Source organism: Panthera leo, chromosome A2, assembly GCF_018350215.1.
Source record: "Panthera leo isolate Ple1 chromosome A2, P.leo_Ple1_pat1.1, whole genome shotgun sequence".
NCBI classification, from domain to species: Eukaryota; Metazoa; Chordata; class Mammalia; order Carnivora; family Felidae; genus Panthera; species Panthera leo.
This window is the reverse complement of record NC_056680.1, coordinates 57,917,483-57,939,912: the sequence shown is the minus strand read 5'-3', so window position 1 is coordinate 57,939,912 and position 22,430 is coordinate 57,917,483. Positions and strand designations below refer to the sequence as shown.

The following is a 22,430-nucleotide window of genomic DNA, read 5'->3' as shown; positions in this document are numbered from 1 at the left end:
TCACCAGTAAAATATGTGCAAACAGGAACTCATTTTTCAAATTTTGTCTCTTGGAAAAAAACCACACCTGACTTTAGAAAATCCAGAACCCCAGTGGCAACAGCGTTTGATATGTGTCCCCACCTTCACCCCGTAGTGCATGACATCCAAGAACGGACTTCAGCCCTTCTCCCCAGACTCTAGCTAATCAGTGGACGCTCCGGGTCCCCAGAAGTGCAGGACTGGCACAGAACTGGAAATCCATTTACCTTGAAAGTTGTTGCAGACTCAGGACTGGCAAGAACCAAAGGCGAAATGAGGACCATGCCGGAGAAGAGGCCCGGTCTCTCTGCGGCCGTAAGGATGGTGATGGCACCTCCCTGCAAAGGAAAATGCACGGAGGCTGCTTTCACCAGCACACATGTCTCTAAGGAGCACCATCCTGAGCTAAGTCCTGGCCCGGAGCCCTGACGAGGTCTACCTTGGAATAGACACCATGGAATGTTGGATAAACTGGATCTGCAATTATTTTATTACACATGTTTTTTTCTCTGGGTTTTCCAAGAGCAAACATTTCAGAGAGATATAAATAAGGTTCCTGCTTGTGGGCTGCAAGTTAAATAACACATTCCTACTTCGTTTCAAGCCAAAAGCTGGCAGACCCCCAATTCAGCCATTCCGTCAGGCTTAATATGAGATCTGTGTTTTTGTGATCTGATTAGAAGAAGAGATCACGATACTTTTTTTTTTCCCCCTCTCTTCCTGGTTCAGTAAAGGTCCCAGAAATTTAGATTAGGTTCGAAGAAAAATACTTAGTGAACACGAATGGTGCTGAAATCATGAGGTCTTGGTTGTTTGCTGATGTTGAGGGTAACTGGAACCAAGAGCTGAAGTTGCAAATGCTTATAGAACCCAGGTAGGTAACAAACGTCGGAAGCAAGACGGGCTGTGATGAAGGGGCAGCATCCCTGCCGCAGAGTGAAAAGTCCCCCGCTCTACCCCACATCCAAATTGGATCAGTTCAGAGTTCTCTGCCAGCCAATGTGTCAGGTTGTGCCCTTGGGGCCACCAATTTGAGGACCACGGATTTAAAGATGACACTTGGTTGATTCTTAGAGGATTTTACACATTTGAAAGATTAAAAGGATTCTGGGTGACTTTTAAGGAACTGTCTCCCTGAGGAGACTATGTCCCTAGTTCCCATCTGTGCTGTACAAGCTGGGGCAGGAACACGGGGTCAGGGAGCTTCCCCTGTGCTTCTCACTGACCCACGAGGCAGCCCCGTTCTGAGAAGTGGGTCTGTGGGGAGAAGGGCCCTTGGGGGGCCTCCCTGTGAAATGGCACTGAGGGGCCAACAGAGCTCGGAAGAAACACTGGTTTCCTGAGAGGTCCCACACCAGAGGTCCTCAGTGAGGACTGGCAGGCAGCCTCTTGGAGCCTTGGGCCCTGATGGGAAGGAAGGGGCCCCTGACAGCTCTGTCTGGGGCTGTCTCCAGGATTCTGCCCTGGTCCGTCCTAAGCACTAAATTTCCCGGGAACTCCAAGTACAGGGCATGCAGAGGCAGACGTGCCGGCAAGGCAGAGAGCACCCGGGGTGGGGAGGTGGGGCTGCCTCTTCTCCATCACTGGGTTATCACACCTCACACCCCAGGCTGGGGATCCAGCTTGACCTGGGCCGGGTCTTCCTGTGCTCTCCTTACCATGGAGTGGCCCAGCAGGAACACAGGGAGCCCCGGGTAGTCTTTCTGCATGATATCCACGTGCTGTAGCACATCCCTGATGAAAACGTGGAAGTCGGACACTACCATCCTCTCCCCTTCGCTCTGTCCATGGCCAACTGGAAGGGAAAGGGAGACGAGAGAACCACAGTTACCGGGAGGCTGACAAAGCCCAAGCTCAGTGACTTCCCCACAGGAGTTACCAGCCGCTCTTTACCGAGGACCTGAATGGGTCACCCCCTGCCCCCGCCCCTTGAATCCTTTCTTTGCAACCGCTGTCCGACGTGGGAATCCTCTCCCCATTTTACAGCTTAGCAAGTTGAAGCACACAATGGTTAAGGAACCTGCCCAAGATCACACGACCAGGAAGTGACGAGCCAGTGCACAAAGCCGGCCCGTGCGGCCAGGACGCTTTCCTTGTTTCCAAGGAAAAAAGAAAAGGACAGGTGCACCAAGTCTCACCAGGCCCGATCTTCCACCAAGTGGCCGGGACTAAGATTGATGGGGCTCGGAATTTTCTGGGGTTTTCCCACTTTCTTAATCCTCACAGTTGTGTTTCAGTGTTAGCCTTTCACCAGGTAAAGTGTTGCATCCTGTCACCTCACTTTACAGCTTTCAGTGACGCTAACATGACAGATATGCGTTAGGATGAAATAGTCAGGTGCACTTGCCAGAAATCTCGACGAAACCGCAGGAAAACTAGGTCACAGTGCATTCCTCCTGGGTTTTATTATCTGCCACGTTTCTGGGCTGTTCGTTCCCCCTTGTTCTTTTCTTAGGGTCTCTCCACGTTTTCCCTCTCTGAAGGACATCAGTCGCTATAGAAACAGCTTGCTTGCTGCCACGGCTTCCTTATTCAGGCTGAAAGCCACTGATGCAAGTATTTGAAAATCACAAAAAAGAACAGGGGCCACACAGCCAGGGTATCTGCCCAAACCCTTCCTGCCACCTCTGCAAGGCACCTGTCGTGGTAATAATGATAGCAGCACCCATTTCACAGATGGAAAGGGTAGGGACTTACTGCCATGAATCCCTGGCCCTGGTGTCCTGGCCCCACCGCCGGGGGCAGGCACGCGGGGTTGCTGCACACCAGCTCTGTCACCTGCTCAGTGGCACCCTCTACTCTCTTGCCCCTCTGAGAATTTTTTCTCCCTTCTTATATTCATTTTTATTTTTTTATGGTGTAAAATATACATAACACAAAATGTACCATCTTAACTTTTTTTTAGCATACGGTTCACTGGTATTGACTACATTCACAGTCTCGTGCTGCTATCACCACCGTCCAGCTCCAGAACGTCCCAAACCAAAACCCCACACTCGTGGTTATGGGCTGAATTATGTCCCTCCAAAATTCTGGTGTTGAACTCCTAAACCCCCGCAGCTCACAATGTGACTGTATTTGGAGGCAGGGCCTTTAAAGGGCGGATCTCATTAAAAGAGGCCATTACGGTGGGTCTTAACCCTATCTGACCGGTGTCCTTGAAGGCAGAGGAGAATTGGACACGGGGACATCAAGAGCACGTGCACAGGGGAGAGACCATGTGAGAACATGGGGAGAAGACGGCCATGTGCGAGCCAAGGAGAGAGGCTTCAGAAGAAACCAGCCCTGCCCACATCTCAGTCTTGGGCTTCAGGCCTCCAGAGCTGTGAGAGAATAAATGTTTGCTGTTTAAGCCGCTTATTCTGGTGCTTTGTCATGGCAGCCGAGCCGACTGATACACCCATTAAACAACAATCCCCCGTTCCCCTCCCCCACCCCCCAACCCCACCCCGCGGTCCTTAGAATATAGTTCAGTAATGATATGGCCAGAGTCTTATTTTTCAAGTTCAAGTTATTCAAATGTGTCATAATTATTTTCTCTGTGTGCTTCTAATTTGATACACAATTAGATTCATTAATTTCAAAATAAATTCGATTCCAGCTCTAAGTTTTGCTTTTCAATTTAATTTTCTTTTCCGAATACGTACGCATTGACCTGCTACAACAGTTAGAAATTTATAAAAAGATTCAGCCAGCTATGTCTTGCTTCTATGCCTATCTATTCGATCTTTCCCTCTTGTTCCCTATGGTTCACCACTCTAGTCATTTTCTGGTTTTTCCTCAAAGCGTTTCTTTTTTGCAGAAATATGAAATTCGTCTCTCTTTTTTAAGATACGTTTTTTAAATGTTTTATATATTTTTGAGAGAGTGCGCAAGCAGGGGAGGGTCAGAGAGAGGACAGAGGATCTGAAGCGGGCTCTGTGCTGAGAGCAGCGAGTCTGAGGTGGGGTTTGAACTCACAAACCATGAGATCATGACCTGAGCTGAAGTCAGATGCTCAACTGACTGAGCCACCCAGGTGCCCTGATCTTTTTTTTTTTTTTAAGTAGTGTTCACATCCAGCCTGGAGCCCAAGGTGGGGCTTGAACTCACAACCCTGAGATCAAGACCTAAGCTGAGATCAAAAGTCGGGTGCTCAACCGATTGAGTGACCTAGGCACCTTCTTTCTATCTATCTATCTATCTATCTATCTATCTATCTATCTATCTATCTTTCTATTCTTATTTTCCCTCCTTTCCTACATTAAAGGTAGCACGCCACACGTGACTCTACAACAACTCCCCCCCCCCCCTACTTTTAGCATATTCTGGAGATTATTCCGCACCACAACCAGGCCACAGAACTCTTCTCCATTCTGTTTTCCTGCTACGTGGTACTCCTTCTGTGAGTGAATGAAAGTTTCTTCAGTCTCTTATTGCAAACTATTTGTGTAAAGCCAATCTCTTGTTGATTACACAGTTGACTGTAATGAATAACCCGGGGATGTCATGATGGGGAAGACGCGCCTTCAGGGTGTAAGTCTAGACACGGGGTTGCCAGGTTGAAAAGGACGTGTGTGTGTCACTTTGGTAGTTTTTGCCAAATCTCCCTCCACGTGGGACGTGCTGTCTTTCCTCGATCGGCCAGAGATGGGAGAAGGCTGGTCTCTCTCAGCCTTGCCAACAAAGCGAGTCTGGATTTTTACCAGTAAGATAAGAGAGAAAGGGTAGATAGAACATCTCCTCAGGAACAAGTTGTATTTCTTTTGTGATGAACTGAGAATTCATGTCTTTGCTTATTTTTTCTGTTAGGGTCTTACATTTCATCTTGGTACTTAAGAGTTTTCTATATGCTAGTTATTCATTCGTACTTTGATTTTGTTTATGCTGTGTGTGGCTGTGCAGAAAGTTTAATTTTTTTTGTTTTATTATCTTTTAATTTTTTTAATGTTTATTTATTTTTGAGAGAGACAGAGCATGAACGGGGGAGGGGCAGAGAGAAAGAGGGAGACACAGAATCTGAAGCAGGCTCCAGGTTCTGAGCTGTCAGCACAGAGCCCCATGTGGGGCTTGAACTCCCCAACTGTGAGATCATGACCTGAGCTGAAGTCGGACGCTTAACCTGAGCCACCCAGGTGCCCCAGAAGAGTTTTATTTTTAAATAGTCAAATGATCAATCCTTTCTTTTCATGGCTTCTGAGTTTTGATTCTTGGTTGTAAAGGTTTTCTCCACCTCAGGGTTCTAAGGGAGGTCAGTCACATGTTGTAAGTTCTTTTACGGTTTCATTTCAGTCATATGTTGTGACTTTACGGTTTCATTTCTTTTTTTGTGGTTGTACATAACATGAAATTTACCTTAATCACTTTGAAGCGTTCGGTTCAGTGGCATTAACGATACTCACAATGTTGTACAACTGCTCCCCTCTATCAAGCTCCAAAATGCAGATGGGTCTTAATTGTCTTAACAAAATTCAGGAAAAAGTCCTTCATGACCTCATGGTGAGCTCATTCTTGTCATACATGAAAGTTCCCTTTTCACTTGAATCTAGTCTATTTCTGGATTTCTGTTCAGTTCCGCCAGCCTGCTTATTTGTGAGTTAGCCCCTATTATTAAACATGAGAGTATCTGCCCATCCTTTCTACATATTAGGTGCAGGAGGCCCTGGTCACGCCCCAGGTTTGCCCTTGCTCATGTCTGTGGCTCCTGTGCTCTGGCTCTCCTCCTAATGAAGATGTCTCCTGGCTACACAGTCTCTGGCTCCAGGCTCTTTCCAGAGCTGCAGATCTGTCTTGCCATCCCCTGGTCCTAAAGATTCCTGACGGTCACATGGCCCCTACACTGCTTCTCAAACGGGCTCCCCTCCTGGGTTCCACATGGTGGTTCACGGCCCCATTATCTTTCTGAATCATTCAGGCCAAAACAGAGCTGTGGTCTTTGACTTTCATTCTATCCCTACATCCAGCTGGTCCCTGAATCCTTCCAGACTTCCAGATGCACAGCCTCCTGAACCAGTCTTCTTGTTTGCACAACCACATCCCTCGCAGGCGGTGAGACCCTTGTTGCCTTTCACTGCCCACCCCCTCCTCAAGCTCTCCCGGCTCCAACCTGCTGGGCACTGTTCCGCCTTGTCTTCTGGGCACTGTTCTGATCTTGAAGTGGCCAGACTTTCCCCACTTTTCAGAACTCAGTCTGCACATTCCAGGCCAGCATTCGGGGCCTCTGCTAAAGGCTCCCACTCGTCCCTCTGCCTCCACAAAAAGCACATTCCAAGCCACACTGCCAACCACCTGCCCACTGTTCCTCAAAGCACATCCACTTCCTGCCTCGTGCCTCTCATGGAACAGCCCTTCTGCCACAGTGCCCTCACTCCTGCACCAGCCCAGGAGCCAAGTCCTTCAAGACCAGACTCAAATCCTATCACTTCCATGATGTCTGCTGCAATCCCCTGGATGCAGGTGTGATTTTTTCCCCTTCCACACTCCCAAAGCACTTCCGGTCTCCATCAAACATGGGTTGATGAGACTTTCCCCCCTTTCTCTCCTCCAGCATCCCCCCACCACGGACTGAGGGCCCCTGGAGCCAGGGTGACAAAAGCCCTGATTAGTGGCTGACCCCCCCACTGCACTCTGCTCTGGAGGATTCTAAGGTGAGTCTGGCTGGACTGGGCAGAAAAGAGGGCTGTGAGTAATTAGTGATGTCTGCCACAGACACGAAAGAGGAGATTCGGCAGGCATGGACCCCACATTTGCCAGGCTGTCCTCGTGAGCAGGGATCCTATTTTATTCATCTGCATATTCCCCAGGGCTCCGTGCACAGACCCCATGGAAGGTAGGTGCTTGATTAATGCCTTTCACATGAATTGTAGGCAGTATTTCCATAATGGCCACTCATCAAAGAGATTTAACCCCATGACTCCACTTACAGTTGATGTGATTCATTTCCCTTCCCACCGAGTAGACTGAGCCAACTGAGCACTAGTCTGCATGGGCAATTCAAATTCTTTCCCTTGTATCTTTTTTTAAATGTATTTATTTTTGAGAGAGTGAGAGCGAGCGAGCGAGCACAAGTGGGGGAGGGGCAGAGAGAGAGAGGGGGACACAGAATCCGAAGCAGGCTTCAGGCTCCGGGCTGTCAGCACAGAGCCCGACACGGGGCTTGAACCCACGAACCGCGAGGTCATGACCTGAGCCAAAGCCAGTCGCTTAACCGACTGAGTCACCCAGGTGCCCCTCACTTTTTAAAGAACCCTGCACCACAGACCTTCATCCAACATATTTTTGTCTTGTTTGCCTGGTTTCCCTACGTACTATGTTTTTTATTCTGTATTTTGACACTTAAGCCTCTGGTTACTGCTGGCCCTAGAGGGACTGTCCCTCCTAGGGCTAGCCAATTTCTAGAGATGGGAAAGAACTCGTCTGTGAGCTAGCCTTCCAGAGCCCACTCACCCCAGGACCCCTCTTCTTTGGCTCCTACACTCCAGGGTACTAACCCCCTGCCCTAATCACCCCAGGGCTAGGTACCAGATAACTAGGGACAGCCCTGAGCCCCAGAGCATGCTGAAATTATTCAAATCAGTCGATTCTATGCCTCTTCTCCCGCCTCACCTGTTCCCCCAGAAACCACAGTCAAGTTTCCTGCCCCCACTTTCCCCTCACTCTCTCTGCCTCCTGATGACCCTGGTGCCTCTTTGGGTGACCCTGCCTGGTGCCACGTTTCCTGTTTCTAGGGATCTATGAATATAATAAATTCTTTTTTTGTTTATTTTCGAAAGAGAGAGAGAGAACATGTGGGAAATGGGCAGAGAGAGAGGGGGACAGAGGATCTGAAGCAGGCTCCATGCTGACAGCAGAGAGCCCGATGCAGGGCTCACATTTGCAAACCACAAGATCATGACCTGAGCCGAAGTTGGACACTTAGCCAACTGAGCCACCCAGGTGCCCTTGAATATAATAAATTGTTACTTCATGACAGTCACCTTTGTGTCTGTGTGACTTACCACACCTGATTAAAACCAATCTTAGTTACCCTTAAAACTCTAGCCCTGTTTTTGATGAAAAGTAAACAGTCATTCTTTGTTGAATGATTAAATAATCCCAGTCTCTCTTTGTCTCATACAAAATACTTCTATTTTCCATGCTATTACCTACCACGTGCAAAAAAAAAAAAAAATCCGTGAGAAGGATCCAGAAAGCTGATCATCCTGTTAACGTTAGAATAGAAAGAAATGAACACCCCACTTCCCTTTTCTTAGGGGACCAGTTCTACTCAGTAGTCATTTTGTTATAGAAGAAAAGGTAACCCACAGCCTTAAGGAAGGGAAGAGAGTGTAGGTGTTGACAAAGTGGTAATAACAGCACCTGACATTCGCACGGCAGTTCATAATTTACAAAGCCCTTTCCCCAGAGTTTATTCCATCTGATCCTTGCGACTCTCCAAGTGAGGGATCCATCTCCCCATTTTCTAGCACCCTCATGCTCGGCCCGCCAGCACATTAGAGGCCGCCAAGGACTCCAGCGTGGGGTCCGGTCTCCAAATCCAGTGCTGTGACTGTCACGGCTCCATGCAAAACCTGGGCAGGAAGCAGAAGGTTCGGAAGCTGATGGCATGAAAAGAAAAGCCCTTCCTGATAGATAAAGGACCCGTTGTGAAAACACACAGCTGGCACCTTCCCTCTGAGCTGGTGCCCGGAGCTGCTCACACCTGAGGCCAGTCCTGGGAGTGGCTGATTGGCTCACTCGGGGTGGCTCACACTCCCCAAGCGGCTGAGCTCTTTAGCGCCTGCACACGTGCAAACACAGGGGCGCTGGGAGGCATCCTTTGAGAGCCTTCACAAATATTTGAGAGCGGGGCACGGTGGGAACATCCAGGCTGGGCAGAGACCGATATCTAAATTGAATTGAACCACGAAAAACAGCAACAGACGTTCGCCGAACACCTCGTGTCTATGAGCAAACTGTGTTCACACGTGTTACCACGGGCAGACTCTGTAGGTGCCCCTGCAAGCTTTACAGACACGAAGGCACGTTTCTGGGAGGTTCGGCAGCCTGCCTGGTGCAGGGCTGCCTCGAGGACATGCCGTCTGGTGCAGGCCGTCCTCGAGGACACCCGGGAAGAACAGCCGGGTCCAGGAAGGGCAGGGTGAGTGCGCCCCCGCCCCGGGCACAGAGTGGACAAGGACCCTGGGTGAGAGGAAGGAAGTGTGCTGCCTTGGGGCGGGGGCCACAGTCTAGGTACGGCATCTACCCAGAGAGGGGCACCGAGGACAGTTTCACAAAGAAGAGTGACATGTGCATTTCTTTAAAAATTGGCTTCACTTGGGGCGCCTGGGTGGCGCAGTCGGTTAAGCGTCCGACTTCAGCCAGGTCACGATCTCGCGGTCCGTGAGTTCGAGCCCCGCGTCAGGCTCTGGGCTGATGGCTCGGAGCCTGGAGCCTGTTTCCGATTCTGTGTCTCCCTCTCTCTCTGCCCCTCCCCCGTTCATGCTCTGTCTCTCTCTGTCCCAAAAATAAATAAAAAAAACGTTGAAAAATTTAAAAAAAAAAAAATTGGCTTCACTTGATCCCTTTTGCCACAAGACCATCATGAAAAATGCTGTCCAAGGATTTGTCCACCGACTACATCTGTGTCCCCCTGGGTATAAGGGACCCCAACGCCGCCTTGGCTCCGGCTGCCAGGAGTTGGGAGGGAAAGATTCATCTCCGGGTGGAGGGAGGGAGTTGTCGGGGTGTGGAGCCGCCCCCAGGGTCAGGGGGACTGAAGACACAGTGAGCCACAGACTTTCCTCAATAAAAGATATGTTGCCCTGACCTCCACCCACATGGAGGAGGGCAGCCTTCGGCTCAGAGGCCGGCTGGCAGCACCATCCGCTCTCCTTGCAGACAGGGAGACTGAGGCCCACAGAAGCTGGGAAGGAAGTCCTCGTGAAGCCTCAGAGTGGCAGAGCTGGTAAGCCACACTGTACCTTTACCATCAAGGGAAGAGATACAGGTGTTACTTAAAATGGGGGCCTGTTGATACAGGTGTCAGCATCAGACCCACGCTCTCCTGCATCAGTCCCTCTGCCTTCTGAAAGGCGCATGTCACCGAGGCATGTCTAGAATGATAACACGGTTTCCACGAGATGTCACGGGCCCCAGCTCCCAACTTTGCCACCTTCTGTGTGAACGCAGCACCCTGGCATCTCTGGTGAGGGGGTCTATGGCAGAGCCCACGGCTTCGACTGCCCCAGCTCCCATCCCCAGTGTGAGGGTTTCTGCACAAGCAGAGAGCTCTCCGTGTTTCTCAACTCTGCCACTCTGGAGGTGCCCCCCACCCTCCAAGGTGGCTGCCTTCCCACAGGCCACACAGGTGGCCCCGCAGGATTTGCTCAGCCTGCCAGAAAAACCAGCTCTGGAAAGACAAACTAACAAGAAAAGAGCTCTGGTCTTGGCCTTGGCCTAATTCCCCATCACCCAGAGAGATCCAAGGCGATTAGCTATCTAGCAGGCTGTTGCATTTATTCACATCAGCCCGGTGATTTCAACCATTCCTGATGTTCCTGGGGAGTTTTCCTCCCGTGGGCAAGGCAGCCACGGGAGTGGTGTGGGGCTGACTCAGAGCCTAGGCTCCAGAGAGCTGGCTTTGGTGTTCCTGGGGACATCAGGCTGATAGGAGGATGGACCCTTGCTCCCACTGCAATTAGGGTATCGGCCCTGCATTCCTGGCCACCCCACAAGAGGTCAGCCATCACCAGGTGGGCGGGGCCCTTGCAGGATGTGTGGTTCAGAACAACAAGACAGATGGTCACTGTGGAGCCTCTGGCTTTGAGAACCTTGTGGCTGGACCAGCAGGAGCCAGATGTGGGAGTCACGGCTACTAAAACCCAGAGGGCGTGTGAGCTGTGGATGAGCTACCAGAGAGGAGCAGGCACAGTTAGGGGCAAGGAGAGGGCCCTCCTGAAACCCCTACTTCTGAGTCTAATGTAAGCACCAGCTCATATACGCTACAGGAAAGGGAGAAACCGGTCCAATCACTTTGGAAAACATTTGGGCATCTTGTAGGGTGGAAATTTCATGCTTAACAACCCGACAATTCTACCCTAGGCATAAATACACCCAAGAGAAATCTACGTGCGTGCCCCAGGAGACAGGAATATGACTGTGCAGCAGCCTGTGGTTGTAGCCAGAGGATGGACATCTTGTAGCAAAGGGGACTACTCTACAGTCAAAGCAGTAAGTTAAAGCTTACACGCAGCCCCATGGTCAAAACTTAGCAACAAAATATAAAATGAAAAAAGCAAGTCATGAAAGACTGGGGAAGTGTGCAGTTCAGCTATTTTACATAAAAGCTAAAAACATTAAAAAAAAAAAAACCCAAGGAAAAGCCAACAATGTATCTTTTTAGAGTCTTACACCTAGGTGATAAAAGGGTAAAATAACAAAGCAAGGGAATGAGACACACATTGGAAGAGGATGGTTATGTCCGGTTTCTTGCCTGAGTGTAAAACTGGAAGACACGTACCCATCTCATAAAGTTGTTGGGGGAATCAGTGAAATCGCACAGCATGCCCGGCATGTAACAGGTCTTCAGCACAGGCCAGCACATTCCCCTGTCCCCACATACGGTTTCAGAGGAGAAAATTCACAAACCAGCTCTCCAAAGAGATGAAGGACAGCTGGTCCGTGGATTTCTTAGAGACGAAGCATCAAACTACCTTTCAGCTCGACTTCCTGCAAACTAAAAATTCCCAGGTTTAACATATAACAGACCCTTTCTCCCCCTCTTCCAAAACATGAAGTTCAATCTGCCATGTCCTCCACCCGATTCCAGAAATTCCCACGTGGGGCTCTTCAGTTGCTTGATAAAAACAAAGCGATGCTGCAACCCAAGTTCAGCTTCTATTGAAACTCGGCCAAAGTCTACTTTGAAAAAACAAAGGGCAATGCGCACAGTGAAGTGGATTGCCTTAAAAGAAGCGCAGATTCATTTCTCCAGGACGTGAGATCATATATGTACACACGCAAACACACACACACACACACACACACACACACACACACACACATTTTTTAAGAGAGAGAGCGTGCTCATGCAAGCAGGGGATGGGCAGAGGGAGAAGGAGAGAGAGACGATCTCAAGCAAGCCCCGTGCTGTCACCGCAGAGCCCGACACGGGGCTCGAGCTCATGACCGTGGGATCATGACCTGAGCTGAAATCAAGAGTCGGATGCTCGACTGACTAAGCCCCCCAGGAGCCCCGTGATAACAACTCTAACCTGCAGGATCACCGTCTAACGTAAAGACAAACAGGCAAAAGCCAGAGGCTTCCAGGCAGTAGAAGACTGGGGTTAAGGTGGAGGGCTGGAGTCAGCTCTGCCTCCCTGTGACCTGGGGCAGGTGACCTTGCCTCCAAAGGCTCGGCTTCCTCACCTCCAGGGAGGGGCACTCACAAAGCCCACTCCATGGGGCGCCATGAGGGCTAAGGGAGGGCATGAGTGTAAGGTATGTGGCACACAGGAAGTGCTCAATAAATGCTTACTGTCATTATTAGGCACCTCTGCATTCTTTGCACTGAAACATGTGTGGTGTTGTCAATTCCAGCACAGGATACAGTGAAATCAGCCACTCCTCTAAATTAGCATTAATTATGCACTAACATGTCAGCAAGGGAGACCAACGTCAGAAGTGCCCTTGGTTCCTAGAAGTTTGGAAATGATGATTTAGATCTTTCCTATTGATTCCTCAAGCAGATGCAGGGGCAAGCCATACCCTAGGAAGACTTGTTTCCTGAATCAAATCCCTACCTCCTAATGAGGGGTGGGAGTCCCGCGTGATAACGGTGAAGAGGTGGAGGCTGGGGGCCTGGAATCCGGCCGCAGGCTTTTCCCACCCACTCAGTCTTGTCAGGGTAATGGACAGGCAGAGGGAGACCTTTGGCAGAAGCCATCTGCCAGGATCCTAGGGGTCCTGCTAGCTGGAGCCCCTGATCCCTGCTGGCCCTGCCTGTGAAGAGGTTAGAGACCGGCCCTCTGGCCCTCTCTGCCCACCCTTACCACCTGGGTACGCTGCTCATCTCCCAGCATGGAGGGATGGGCCGTGGTCCTGCCGCTGCCAGCCCAGCGCCCTGTGGAGTGAGTGTTCCCCAGCCATCCCGGCTGCAGGGCACCAAGGTCTTTGTGCCACCGGGCAGTGTGACTGCAGGATGGTGCTAGACCTGGCTGCACTGTCCCGTATGGTAGCCACCAGCCCCATGTCTGGGGAGAACCCAACAAGCACTGAGGTAGCCGTGGAGTATGGGGTTAGGTAGGACGACTCTGGGGTTAGACTTCCTCAGGTCAAATCTGGCTTCGTTATAGTAAGGCGTCATGCAGTGTGTTCAACTTCCTTCAGCTACAAGGCAGGGGGCAATAATTACCCTACCTGACTTGGACTGTTGGTAAGATTGACTGAGATAATCTGCACAGAGTCCTCAGGTCAGTGCTGGGCATAGAGGAAGTGATCATTAAGTATTAGCTGCAGAAATAAGAAACAAAACAAACAAACAAACAAAAAACAACACCCACTCCTGCCCTCGCTGACCAGAAATTACTATCAGTAAAGTTTGGTCTTGGGGCGCCTGGGTGGCTCAGTCGGTTAAGCGTCCGACTTCAGCTCAGGTCATGATCTCACGGTCTGTGAGTTCGAGCCCCGCGTCGGGCTCTGTGCTGACAGCTCGGAGCCTGAAGCCTGCTTCGGATTCTGTGTCTCCCTCTCTCTCTGCCCCTCCCATGCTCATCCTCTGTCTCTCCCTCTCTCTCAATAATAAATAAACGTTAAAAAAAAAAAGTTTGTTCTCAATTCAATGGCTTGCCAGCATGAACTGTGTGAACTGACCTGGGAAGACCTCTAAGATTGGAAGAAAAACGTCAAACTGTGGAATGATACCTAAATGGCTCTTTTTAACAACCCACAGACTCATGCTCTTCCCTATGGCCAGCTGCCCCTCGAGTGCCCTTGGTCAGGCCTGAGCCTCCTGCTGGGACACCCAGGATGCGTGCCTTACGAAGGGCAGAAGGTTTAGGTGGAGGTGGCCACGGCTGTACCTTTTGGCAAGAACAGCGGAGCGTAATGTGACTCCTTGTTCGGTCAACACCCACTGTTCCCACATCCGGTCCCAAAGGGCATGTGCTGGGGCGTGGGGTGGGGAGGAGGTCACTCCTGCTAATGGACAGGCCTTCTCTAACAGGGCTGCTGCAGGAAGACAGAAAAGCAACCAAATAAATGTTGCCTAAATGCCTGCTGTATGCCTGGTCTTGGTGAGGCACTGGGAGCCTAGAGTTGATTCGTAATTTGATACATACTATATCAATAGCCCCCTACCCACTGTTACATAATTTGGGGTTTGTTGTTGTTGCTGTTGTTTGTTTTATTTTAGGGAGAGATAGAGAGAGAGAAGAGAGAGAGAATGACTCTTAAGCAGGCTCCACATTCAGTGTGGAGCCCGATGTGGGGCACCATTCCAAGACCCTGGGATCATGACCCGTGCTGAAATCGAGAGCTGGACACTCAACTGGCTGACCCACCCAGGTGCCCTTGTTACATAATTTGTACTTGTGATGTCTACCGACTGCATGATATCCCATCAGGGGGATAAAATCAAGACTCACTTAACTATTCTCAAGGGTGAGGCACTGAGATTGCCCTCAATCTTTGCTGTTATAAATAACAATGAGATGAACATCTTTTTACAGACATTTATAGAATTGTTAGGACTGACTTGGCAAAATGGGAGTTCTAGATCAAAAGATAGGACTATTTTGGGGAGTCTCCATCCATAGAACCAAAAATGCTTTCCAAATGGACAATTTTGTTGCCAGCAAAGGGTGGAAATCTGAGCTTTCTCACATGCTTGTGTGCACAGGGAGCCGGGCCTTTGTTTGTTATGGGGGAGGTGGAAAACCCACTTGGTTTCCAGGCAAGAACCCTATGGAAATATCCTTTTGGTCTGAAGAACACGTAGCTCAAGTCACATATATATTTTTTTCTCCTCCACCTTTGGTAGGGAGCACAGAACCTACATGTGACCCAAACAAGGGTTCATAAAATAACCCAGGCACTGGGTTAACTCACGTGGACTCCGGTGCAGGTGGCATCTGTGTGACCGCACGGGCCATACCCAATGCACCCAAAAGTGAGGTGACTGAGAACCAGCTCAGAGGCTGCCTATGTCATCAAGCCATAGTCTTCCTGTTCCAGCAACTTTCTCAAGATGGTGCTGCACCATCTGATTCCAGTGTTTAACCTCAGTGCTTTACTGGGATGAGAATGCCCACGTCCCCAAATTGCCTTCCGGCTCTAGAGATCACGGTTTCAAGGCCTGTTTTCCAAGGAAGGTCTCGTTTGCTTTCCATGCTCCTGTGACATCCAATAAGCAGAAACCCCGTTAGCAGCGGCATATTGCATGAGTGTAAGAGCTTCAGACCAATGACAAGTTAAAAGCAAACTCGCATCCTTAAGCTAGCAGCCGAATGGCCATTTGCTGCCATCAAGAAAACGAGTTCGGTCATCAGCCTACACAACCCCACTTGTGCTAAAAACGTCCTCGTCAGGTTCTGAGAGCAGGGAGTAGGGACGAAGGGGGACTCAGAGTCACGGGGCCAAGGGGCTACAGAGGCGATATGATCCAGGCGAGACGGGGCTGTGTGCCACCAGGGCAAGGACAGCGTGTGACCAGGGGCGTTCCGCCTCTGTCTTCTGCTCTCTTTTTACGAACCATGCATATGGCAAAAAGTCCGAGATCACAGCTTGTTGGCCTGAAAAACAGTTTGTTTCCCTCAACAAAAGCCATTTCCTCCTCTTGTGTTTGCTGATGGTCCAGGCTTCCTTCCACGGACCCTTGGAACAGCATGTTTTTGTCTCCCCAGTTACAACCACACGAAGTTACCTTCCACTAAAGGAAACCGCCCTCCGCCGTAGCTCTCTGCAGCATCCACGTACAAGCTCAACTTTATGAAGGACATAAAGACAGACATTAATTTCTTTACTAATTGACGACAGCTTGAAAAAGGTATAAAGATGCCAGAATTCAGCATATGGGCTATGGAAACACATTTTGGCTCAGTTTTTTTTTTTTTTTTTTTTTTTTTTTTTAGCTGTTGCAACACGCTTTATAATGTAACCAGCTAGGAGGCTGTTAACGGTGCGACATTTTAGAAATAATGCGTTTTCGGGATTTCGTGTTTAGAGGGTTTATTTGAAAACATCCTACTCTCTACTGTATAAATAAGAGAAAACAGCATGACAAAAAGTGTCATAACTAAGGTTCTTGGCGTCTAACAAGAGGATCTTCTGCATCAGGCTGGAGGATGAGGACTCAGTTTCAGAGAACTGAGGGAGGCTGGCTCCCACCATGGGACTAGCAATCACCTCCCACGTGTCATGCCTGTGGGGACCATTCTCCTGTTCGTTTTCCGTCTCACCAACAGATTCTGGGTTAGCCAGAATCATCCAGAAATACCAGACCTTTCACCCACATAGTTCTGACCAAAGTTGAATATACAGAAAGTTTATAAACAGGCAACAGCTGTGGGGTGGGGCGAGGCACTCACTCCCAGAAACTTCCAGGATGTGATGAGATCAAGGACTAAAAAGCCCGTGAAAAAAAAAATAACAGGACGCTCTGGAAATTCCAAATAACGCTTGAGGCAAATTACAGCACACCATGAGATTACTCCATGAGAGCAGCAATCCCAAGGGTTTGAAGCTTCAGAAAACGTTAAGTATATTTTTAAAAGCCTTCGTACATTTAGAAGCAAAGGAAAAATGTCACAGGGACAGGCAACAAACAATGTGCCAAATCAGGCAAATCCCTGACCTGACCCGGCTTTCACAGAACACATTGTTTTAAAACTATTTTCCCCAAGTCCTTCAGATCGTCCTCATTTTTGTTGGGAAATAGATTAAAGAGACTCTGTTTCGACTTAGGTATTTGACCGCACACAGTAAACCCACTGACTGACAGTCAGTCTGGAAGACAATAGGAAGGATCTGGGTTCACGTCCTGACCGCTGCTTTGTAGCTATGCGAGCTTGGGCCAACCACCTGGCTGCTGTGATCCTGGTTTCCCGTCCCTTACGACTGCCCCCAGGGATGGTGGCTGGCAGGTGGCTGAAGGTTACACAAGAGAGCAGGTGAAGGCGGCTGTCGGCAGCAGTGTCTGTCCAGCCTCCCCAGCACGGCCTTCCTCCCTCGCCTGAACGGGGCTGTGGGTGGCCCGGGGTGGGGGGGGGGGGGCGCTGTGCCCAGAGCAAGCTCCCCTCAGAGACAGTTGTCACAAGCCCTCCCTGTGAGCGGGGGCAGACGAGCCACGGCGGATGAATGGAGAAGGCCAACTGGGGCACTAATGTCTTCCGGGACCCGCTGTGAATCTGCCTGTTCTTGCCCACCTTGCTAACAAAAGTGTATCGGCTTGAGGCCAACGCGAAGAACAGGGTTCAAATAGAATGGGACACCTGGCGGGGGCCAGGAGCTTGCGAGAGACGTGGCCCACACGGGAACAGGTGGAAATGGCAGCGTGCCAGCAGGGCTGAGGGGAGCAGGAGAGACCCAGCTCCTGGGGTTGCTCAGATGACCCAGCGTCCGGCTAAAGTGGGAAAGTCTTCCAGGCTCTGCTTCAGGGGAAAAAAAAGCGAAACAAAAATACATGCAGCCACTGCCACCGAGTTTTCTCATATGGGGGCCCCACACATCACTGTTGCTGCGTTTGTCCAAGTCCGTCCAAGCTGCTCACCATCCCTGAGCAGATGGCAGTCACCCTTCTTCTGAGAGCGAAACTCTCCCTGTCGTGGCTCGCAGGTCCTGTGTCCCCCGCCTCGCTGGCCCAGAGGGTCTCTCATCACCGCTCCCCACCCCCTCACTGCGTGTGGGGCTCCGCTCATCTTGTCTCTCCCCTGGAAGGCCCCCAACTTCTCCCTGTGTGCCTGGCCTCCCCAGGCCCAGTGTCCCTGCTCTGTAGTGTAACGTGCTCCACACCATAGAATCACACCCCCCAAAGACGGTGTGCTCCTTGGGGGCAGGATGCCTTATCTTTGTGTCTCCAGCATCTAGAAAGTGCCAGGCCCACAGAGAATGCTCAGGAATAAGGGAGCTAGTGAGAACCCAAGGTTGTGGTTTACGGGGTCACAAATGAGAGGTTCACTGCAGGGAACTGACTGCAGGGTCTCATGTCCAGCCCAGCCCCAGATGGGGACAGTCACAGTGTCTTCCATCAGGTGGCTGTCCAAAGACTTATGAAACATACTTCCAGGCTCCCTGGGGACCTCGGCTTCCACCAAGACACCTATCCAGTTTCTCAACGATGGTCTCAAAGGAAACACTCAGACCCCGTGATGGGTCTGACTCTGTGATGAGTCCACACCCAAGGTCCCTGGCACTGGCTCACAGACTCCTGAGCCTGCACAAGTGACTCAGACACATCACAGAAAGGGGGGGGGGGCGGCCCACAGGAGCAGGACTTCATGAGGGAAGGGGCCCCAAAGATATCACACAGAGTAAAGCATAATTAGCAAGAAGATTCAGAAGTATTCTCCAAAACGCCAAGTGTTAAAAGTAATTGTAAGCAAAGATCAAATAACTTGTGACCGCACTGTGGATCTCACTGGTATGGTGCATGGAGGGAAATTTCAGTTTCTTCCATAAAAGCATGCCTGCCCTCTGTGGCCTCGGATTTCTTCCCCCTCTTCACCATGAAGAGGCATCTGGCCTCCAAAGGAACATCCGAGTTCAATCTCAGTTCTTCTGAGTTCAGGGTTGTACACAATCTGTTGACACTGCTCCTTCTTGTATAACTGCTGGGAGAAAGCCCGAAGTTCTGGCCACGGCCCCGAGACCTGCCCACAACTCACCTGGCTCACTGCCATCACGGCGCTGGAGGCTCAGCTGTGGCCCCCACAAGTTCATATGCTGAGGTCCCAAACCCCAGCACCTCAGAATGTGACTGTGTTTGGAGACAGGGCCTTTTAAGAGGTGATCAAGCTAAAATGAGGTCACGGGGGGCACGCCCTCTCCAACCTGACCAGTGTCCTTACAAGAGGAGACGGGGACACAGAGACGCACGAGGGACCACCACGTGAGGACGCAGGGAGAAGACAGCTATCTGCACGCCAAGGAGCGAGGCCTCAGGGGAAACCAATCCTGCCGGCCTTGGACATCAGCCCCCAGAACTACACAGAAGTAAACGTGTGCTGTTTAAGCCCCCGGCCCGGGGAACTTGTTCCGGGAGCCCGGCCAGAGCCAGCTCACGTGCATGGCATCCTCTCCATCGGGCTGCGACAACCACAAATGGTCTGCCTTCCCTCCACACGGCTCCATCACGGGCTCTATCCTCGTGCAAACAGAACTCTCTTTGCTCAGAATGCCACCTTCGCCTGCCCACCTCACAAGCTCATCCTCAACCATCCACACCCCCTGCAGACATGACCGCCCACGTGCTGGGCCCCCTGCCGCAGGGGGCTGCTCCCTCCTCTGTGTGTCAGAGGCCACGATCATGCGTGCAGCCCACGAATGGCCCTTTGTCGAGAGGCCTGTAATCTGGTGCAAAGTCTGAGCTCCCGACACTGGGGTTCTGACCGTTCTCACACTGAACAGGACCAGAGTAAAAGTTTCAGAGAGCTTTCCTGCTATAATCCCTTCAGGATGCATGCATTCAGGTAATGCCCATTTTAAAAGGAAGATGGCATGATGGCCTGCTCTATTTCTTACTTCCCAACCCACCAGCATGACAAATTCCATTCATCTTTTATTCAACTAGACATTTCCTGAGCACTTGTTATGTGGGGGTGGGCAGGGGATGTGATGAGCCAAGAGCCCCCTCCCCACCCCAGACAGGCCTGTTGTCATTCTGCTGGAATAAGACAAGAAACACAGAAAATGCAGAGCAGGTCTGCTGGTGGGACACAGCAGAGCAAGGGGCAGGCGGGCAGTGCACAGGTGCGTGTGTGGATGTGGGGGTGACAATTTCAGAGCCTCACGAGAAGGTAATCTTTCAGTAAAGGTGAGAAGGAGGTGACAGAGGAAGCCACTCAGACGGCTAGGGATGCATGTTCCCATTTCCCATGGCGGAGGGGGGGTGCGTGGGCAGGGAGCACAGGGAGGCCAGTGATCTGGAGATGGGGGTGGGGGGTTGGGGATAGGGAGGGGAGAGTCCCTGGAAGAGATTTCCAAGGGGCAAGGGTGGGGTGGGGGCAGAGGTTCCCTGCTGAAGAGCCTCCTCTTGTGTCTAGTTTGCTTCCTGGTGAAATTCAGGGCCCTTTTCCTTCAGGGTTTGCTGTAGAGACAGAACTCAAAGTCCCCATTGTACACCCAGCCCAGGGGGTGGCCCTGAGCCTCCTCACTGATGCAGGCAAGGAGACAGTCTCCATATCTGCTCCCGCCAAGCTGCAATGTGCTGCACCCCCCTTTGTCAACGTCAGAAGCGACATACAAAAAAGTAGAGGGAAGTGTAAACCCAAGGGAGTGAGACCCACGGCCCACGGTGAGGGAAACAGAGAATGGCCCAAACAGCAGGGGGGGACGCAGGAACCCCAGGGACTCAAGGAGACATCAGCTTGTTCTGTTGACCAAACCACTGGCCTCAGTCATTTACACACACATACACATGCGTGTGTGCACGCACACTCCCATAAACACGCACACATAGCTGAAAGGATATACCATAAAACGGGGTACTGGTTGCTTCTAGGTAGTCTGATTAAGGTCATTTTAATTTTTTTTCTTTTTTAAATATTTTCCAAAATTGGTACAATGAACTAGCATTTTGTCATCTGGGGAAAAAATAAAGGCTGATTTTTTTTTTTTTTTTTTTGAGTCACACTTGTACCTGTGCACAGACACATAAAGCATGGAAACGAAATCACCCAGCCCTGCAATCAGCCCCCCATCCTATCTGCTCTTGAGAAATGACTTTAACTGGAGTTAGGGCGTCCATGCATTAAACCAACGCACAGGGACTTGGCCAGGTGGGGAGGATGTGAGAATTAACGAGAGGGGGCAGGGTGAGGTACCAGCGGCAATCAATATGAAGAGTCCTTTAATACCGCACTGATGCTTCTGCTGGCTTGGATCAGAGCCATCAAGACAATCCCTCAGCCTCTAGCGAGACACCCTCCGGCAAGGCTCTTACCAGAAATAGGTCTGGGAAATGCTTTCCCTTCTATTCTGCTATCTCTGCCTTCTCGGAAACACACCTGGAAGCTTATCTTGGTCACATGGTACGTTCACTGCCAACGTGGCTGCAACCCCTCCTCCCTTTCCCAGGGGTCCCTGAAGGTCCCAGACCTGGGTTCAGCACTTGCTTTGATCAATGCAATGCAGCGAAGGTGATGTATGGCCAGGTCTGAGCCTAGGCTCCAAAGGTCTTGCAGCTTCTGGAAAGCCTGCTCACCTACCAGCTGACGGAGACCAGCCCAGTCACCTCCACAGCCTCTGCCACCCCAGCCAGCAGCCGACGACCCCCAGACCAGAGGTGTCTTGCCGATGACCTGTGGCTGAGCCTGGCCTAACACACTGACTCTCGGGACCATGAGCTAGACAAATGGCTGTTGTCTTAAGCCACTCAGCTGTGGGGTGGTTTGTTACACAGCGATAGCTAACTGATTACTAATGTCACAAATGTCCCTGGGCAGGATAACCTTGGCTCAATTTAAACTGCTCCTCGGAGAATTTTGTTTTGGACCGTGAGGTTCCAGCTGGGAGAACTGTTCTCCTGTGCCAGACGCCTGGGTTTCCCAGTCCACAGCAGCGCCTTTCAGAGGTCAGGCACTGCAGCAGAGGAAGAGCCACAGATAATAACTTGGTAGCAGGCACTGCATCTATTGATTTTAAAATTGTTATTTATTCGAAATTACAAAATACATGAGTGCAATCTCAGATTTGCTACCCCGATCACTTTGCTATGTTTCTACATACTCACATTCTTATGTCTGTATCTCCATGTAATTATGTGGTATGACCCTCTTTTTCTTTCCATAAACCGTTGTCTGTTTTTGCCCTTAACAATGTATCATGGAAACCCTTCCACAGCCAAAATTACAGATCTCTCTCTTTATTTTTAACCAGCAACGTACAAATGTGCCCTATTGTACGAATAGTCTATCTAACTATTCCTCTGCTGGTGGGCATGTGGATTGTTCCGGACTGTTCACAGAACAAGGTTTGCCTCTCTCTGTGCACCTGATAGGTCCCTCTAGGATAGAAGCAGAAACGTGGTGTCATTGGCTAAGTGAGCATTTTTTTTTAAATTTTCTTTTTTGATGTTTGTTTTTGAGACAATGGGAGAGAGAGAGGGCAAGCAGCGGAAAGCAGACAGAAGGAGACACAGAAGCCAAAGCAGGCTCCAGTCTCTGAGCTGTCAGCACAAAGCCTGACGTGGGGCTCGAATTCACAAACTGTGAGATCATGACCTGAGCCGAAGTCGG

The 22,430-nt window shown here is 50.5% G+C and overlaps 1 protein-coding gene across 7 annotated transcripts in view; it reads right to left on the bottom strand.

The window, feature by feature from the left end:
* The window catches only part of MGLL (monoglyceride lipase), a 245,416-nt gene that overhangs the window by 29,981 nt on the left and 193,005 nt on the right, over positions 1 to 22,430 (bottom strand). For all 7 annotated transcript variants that reach the window (XM_042912516.1, XM_042912481.1, XM_042912492.1 and 4 more), the window contains 2 exons: positions 1,680 to 1,816; positions 249 to 359 (listed from right to left, as the gene is read on the bottom strand). In XM_042912516.1, coding sequence (XP_042768450.1) covers positions 249 to 359; positions 1,680 to 1,816 — 248 coding nt within the window. The remainder of the gene's footprint in view (positions 1 to 248; positions 360 to 1,679; positions 1,817 to 22,430) is intronic.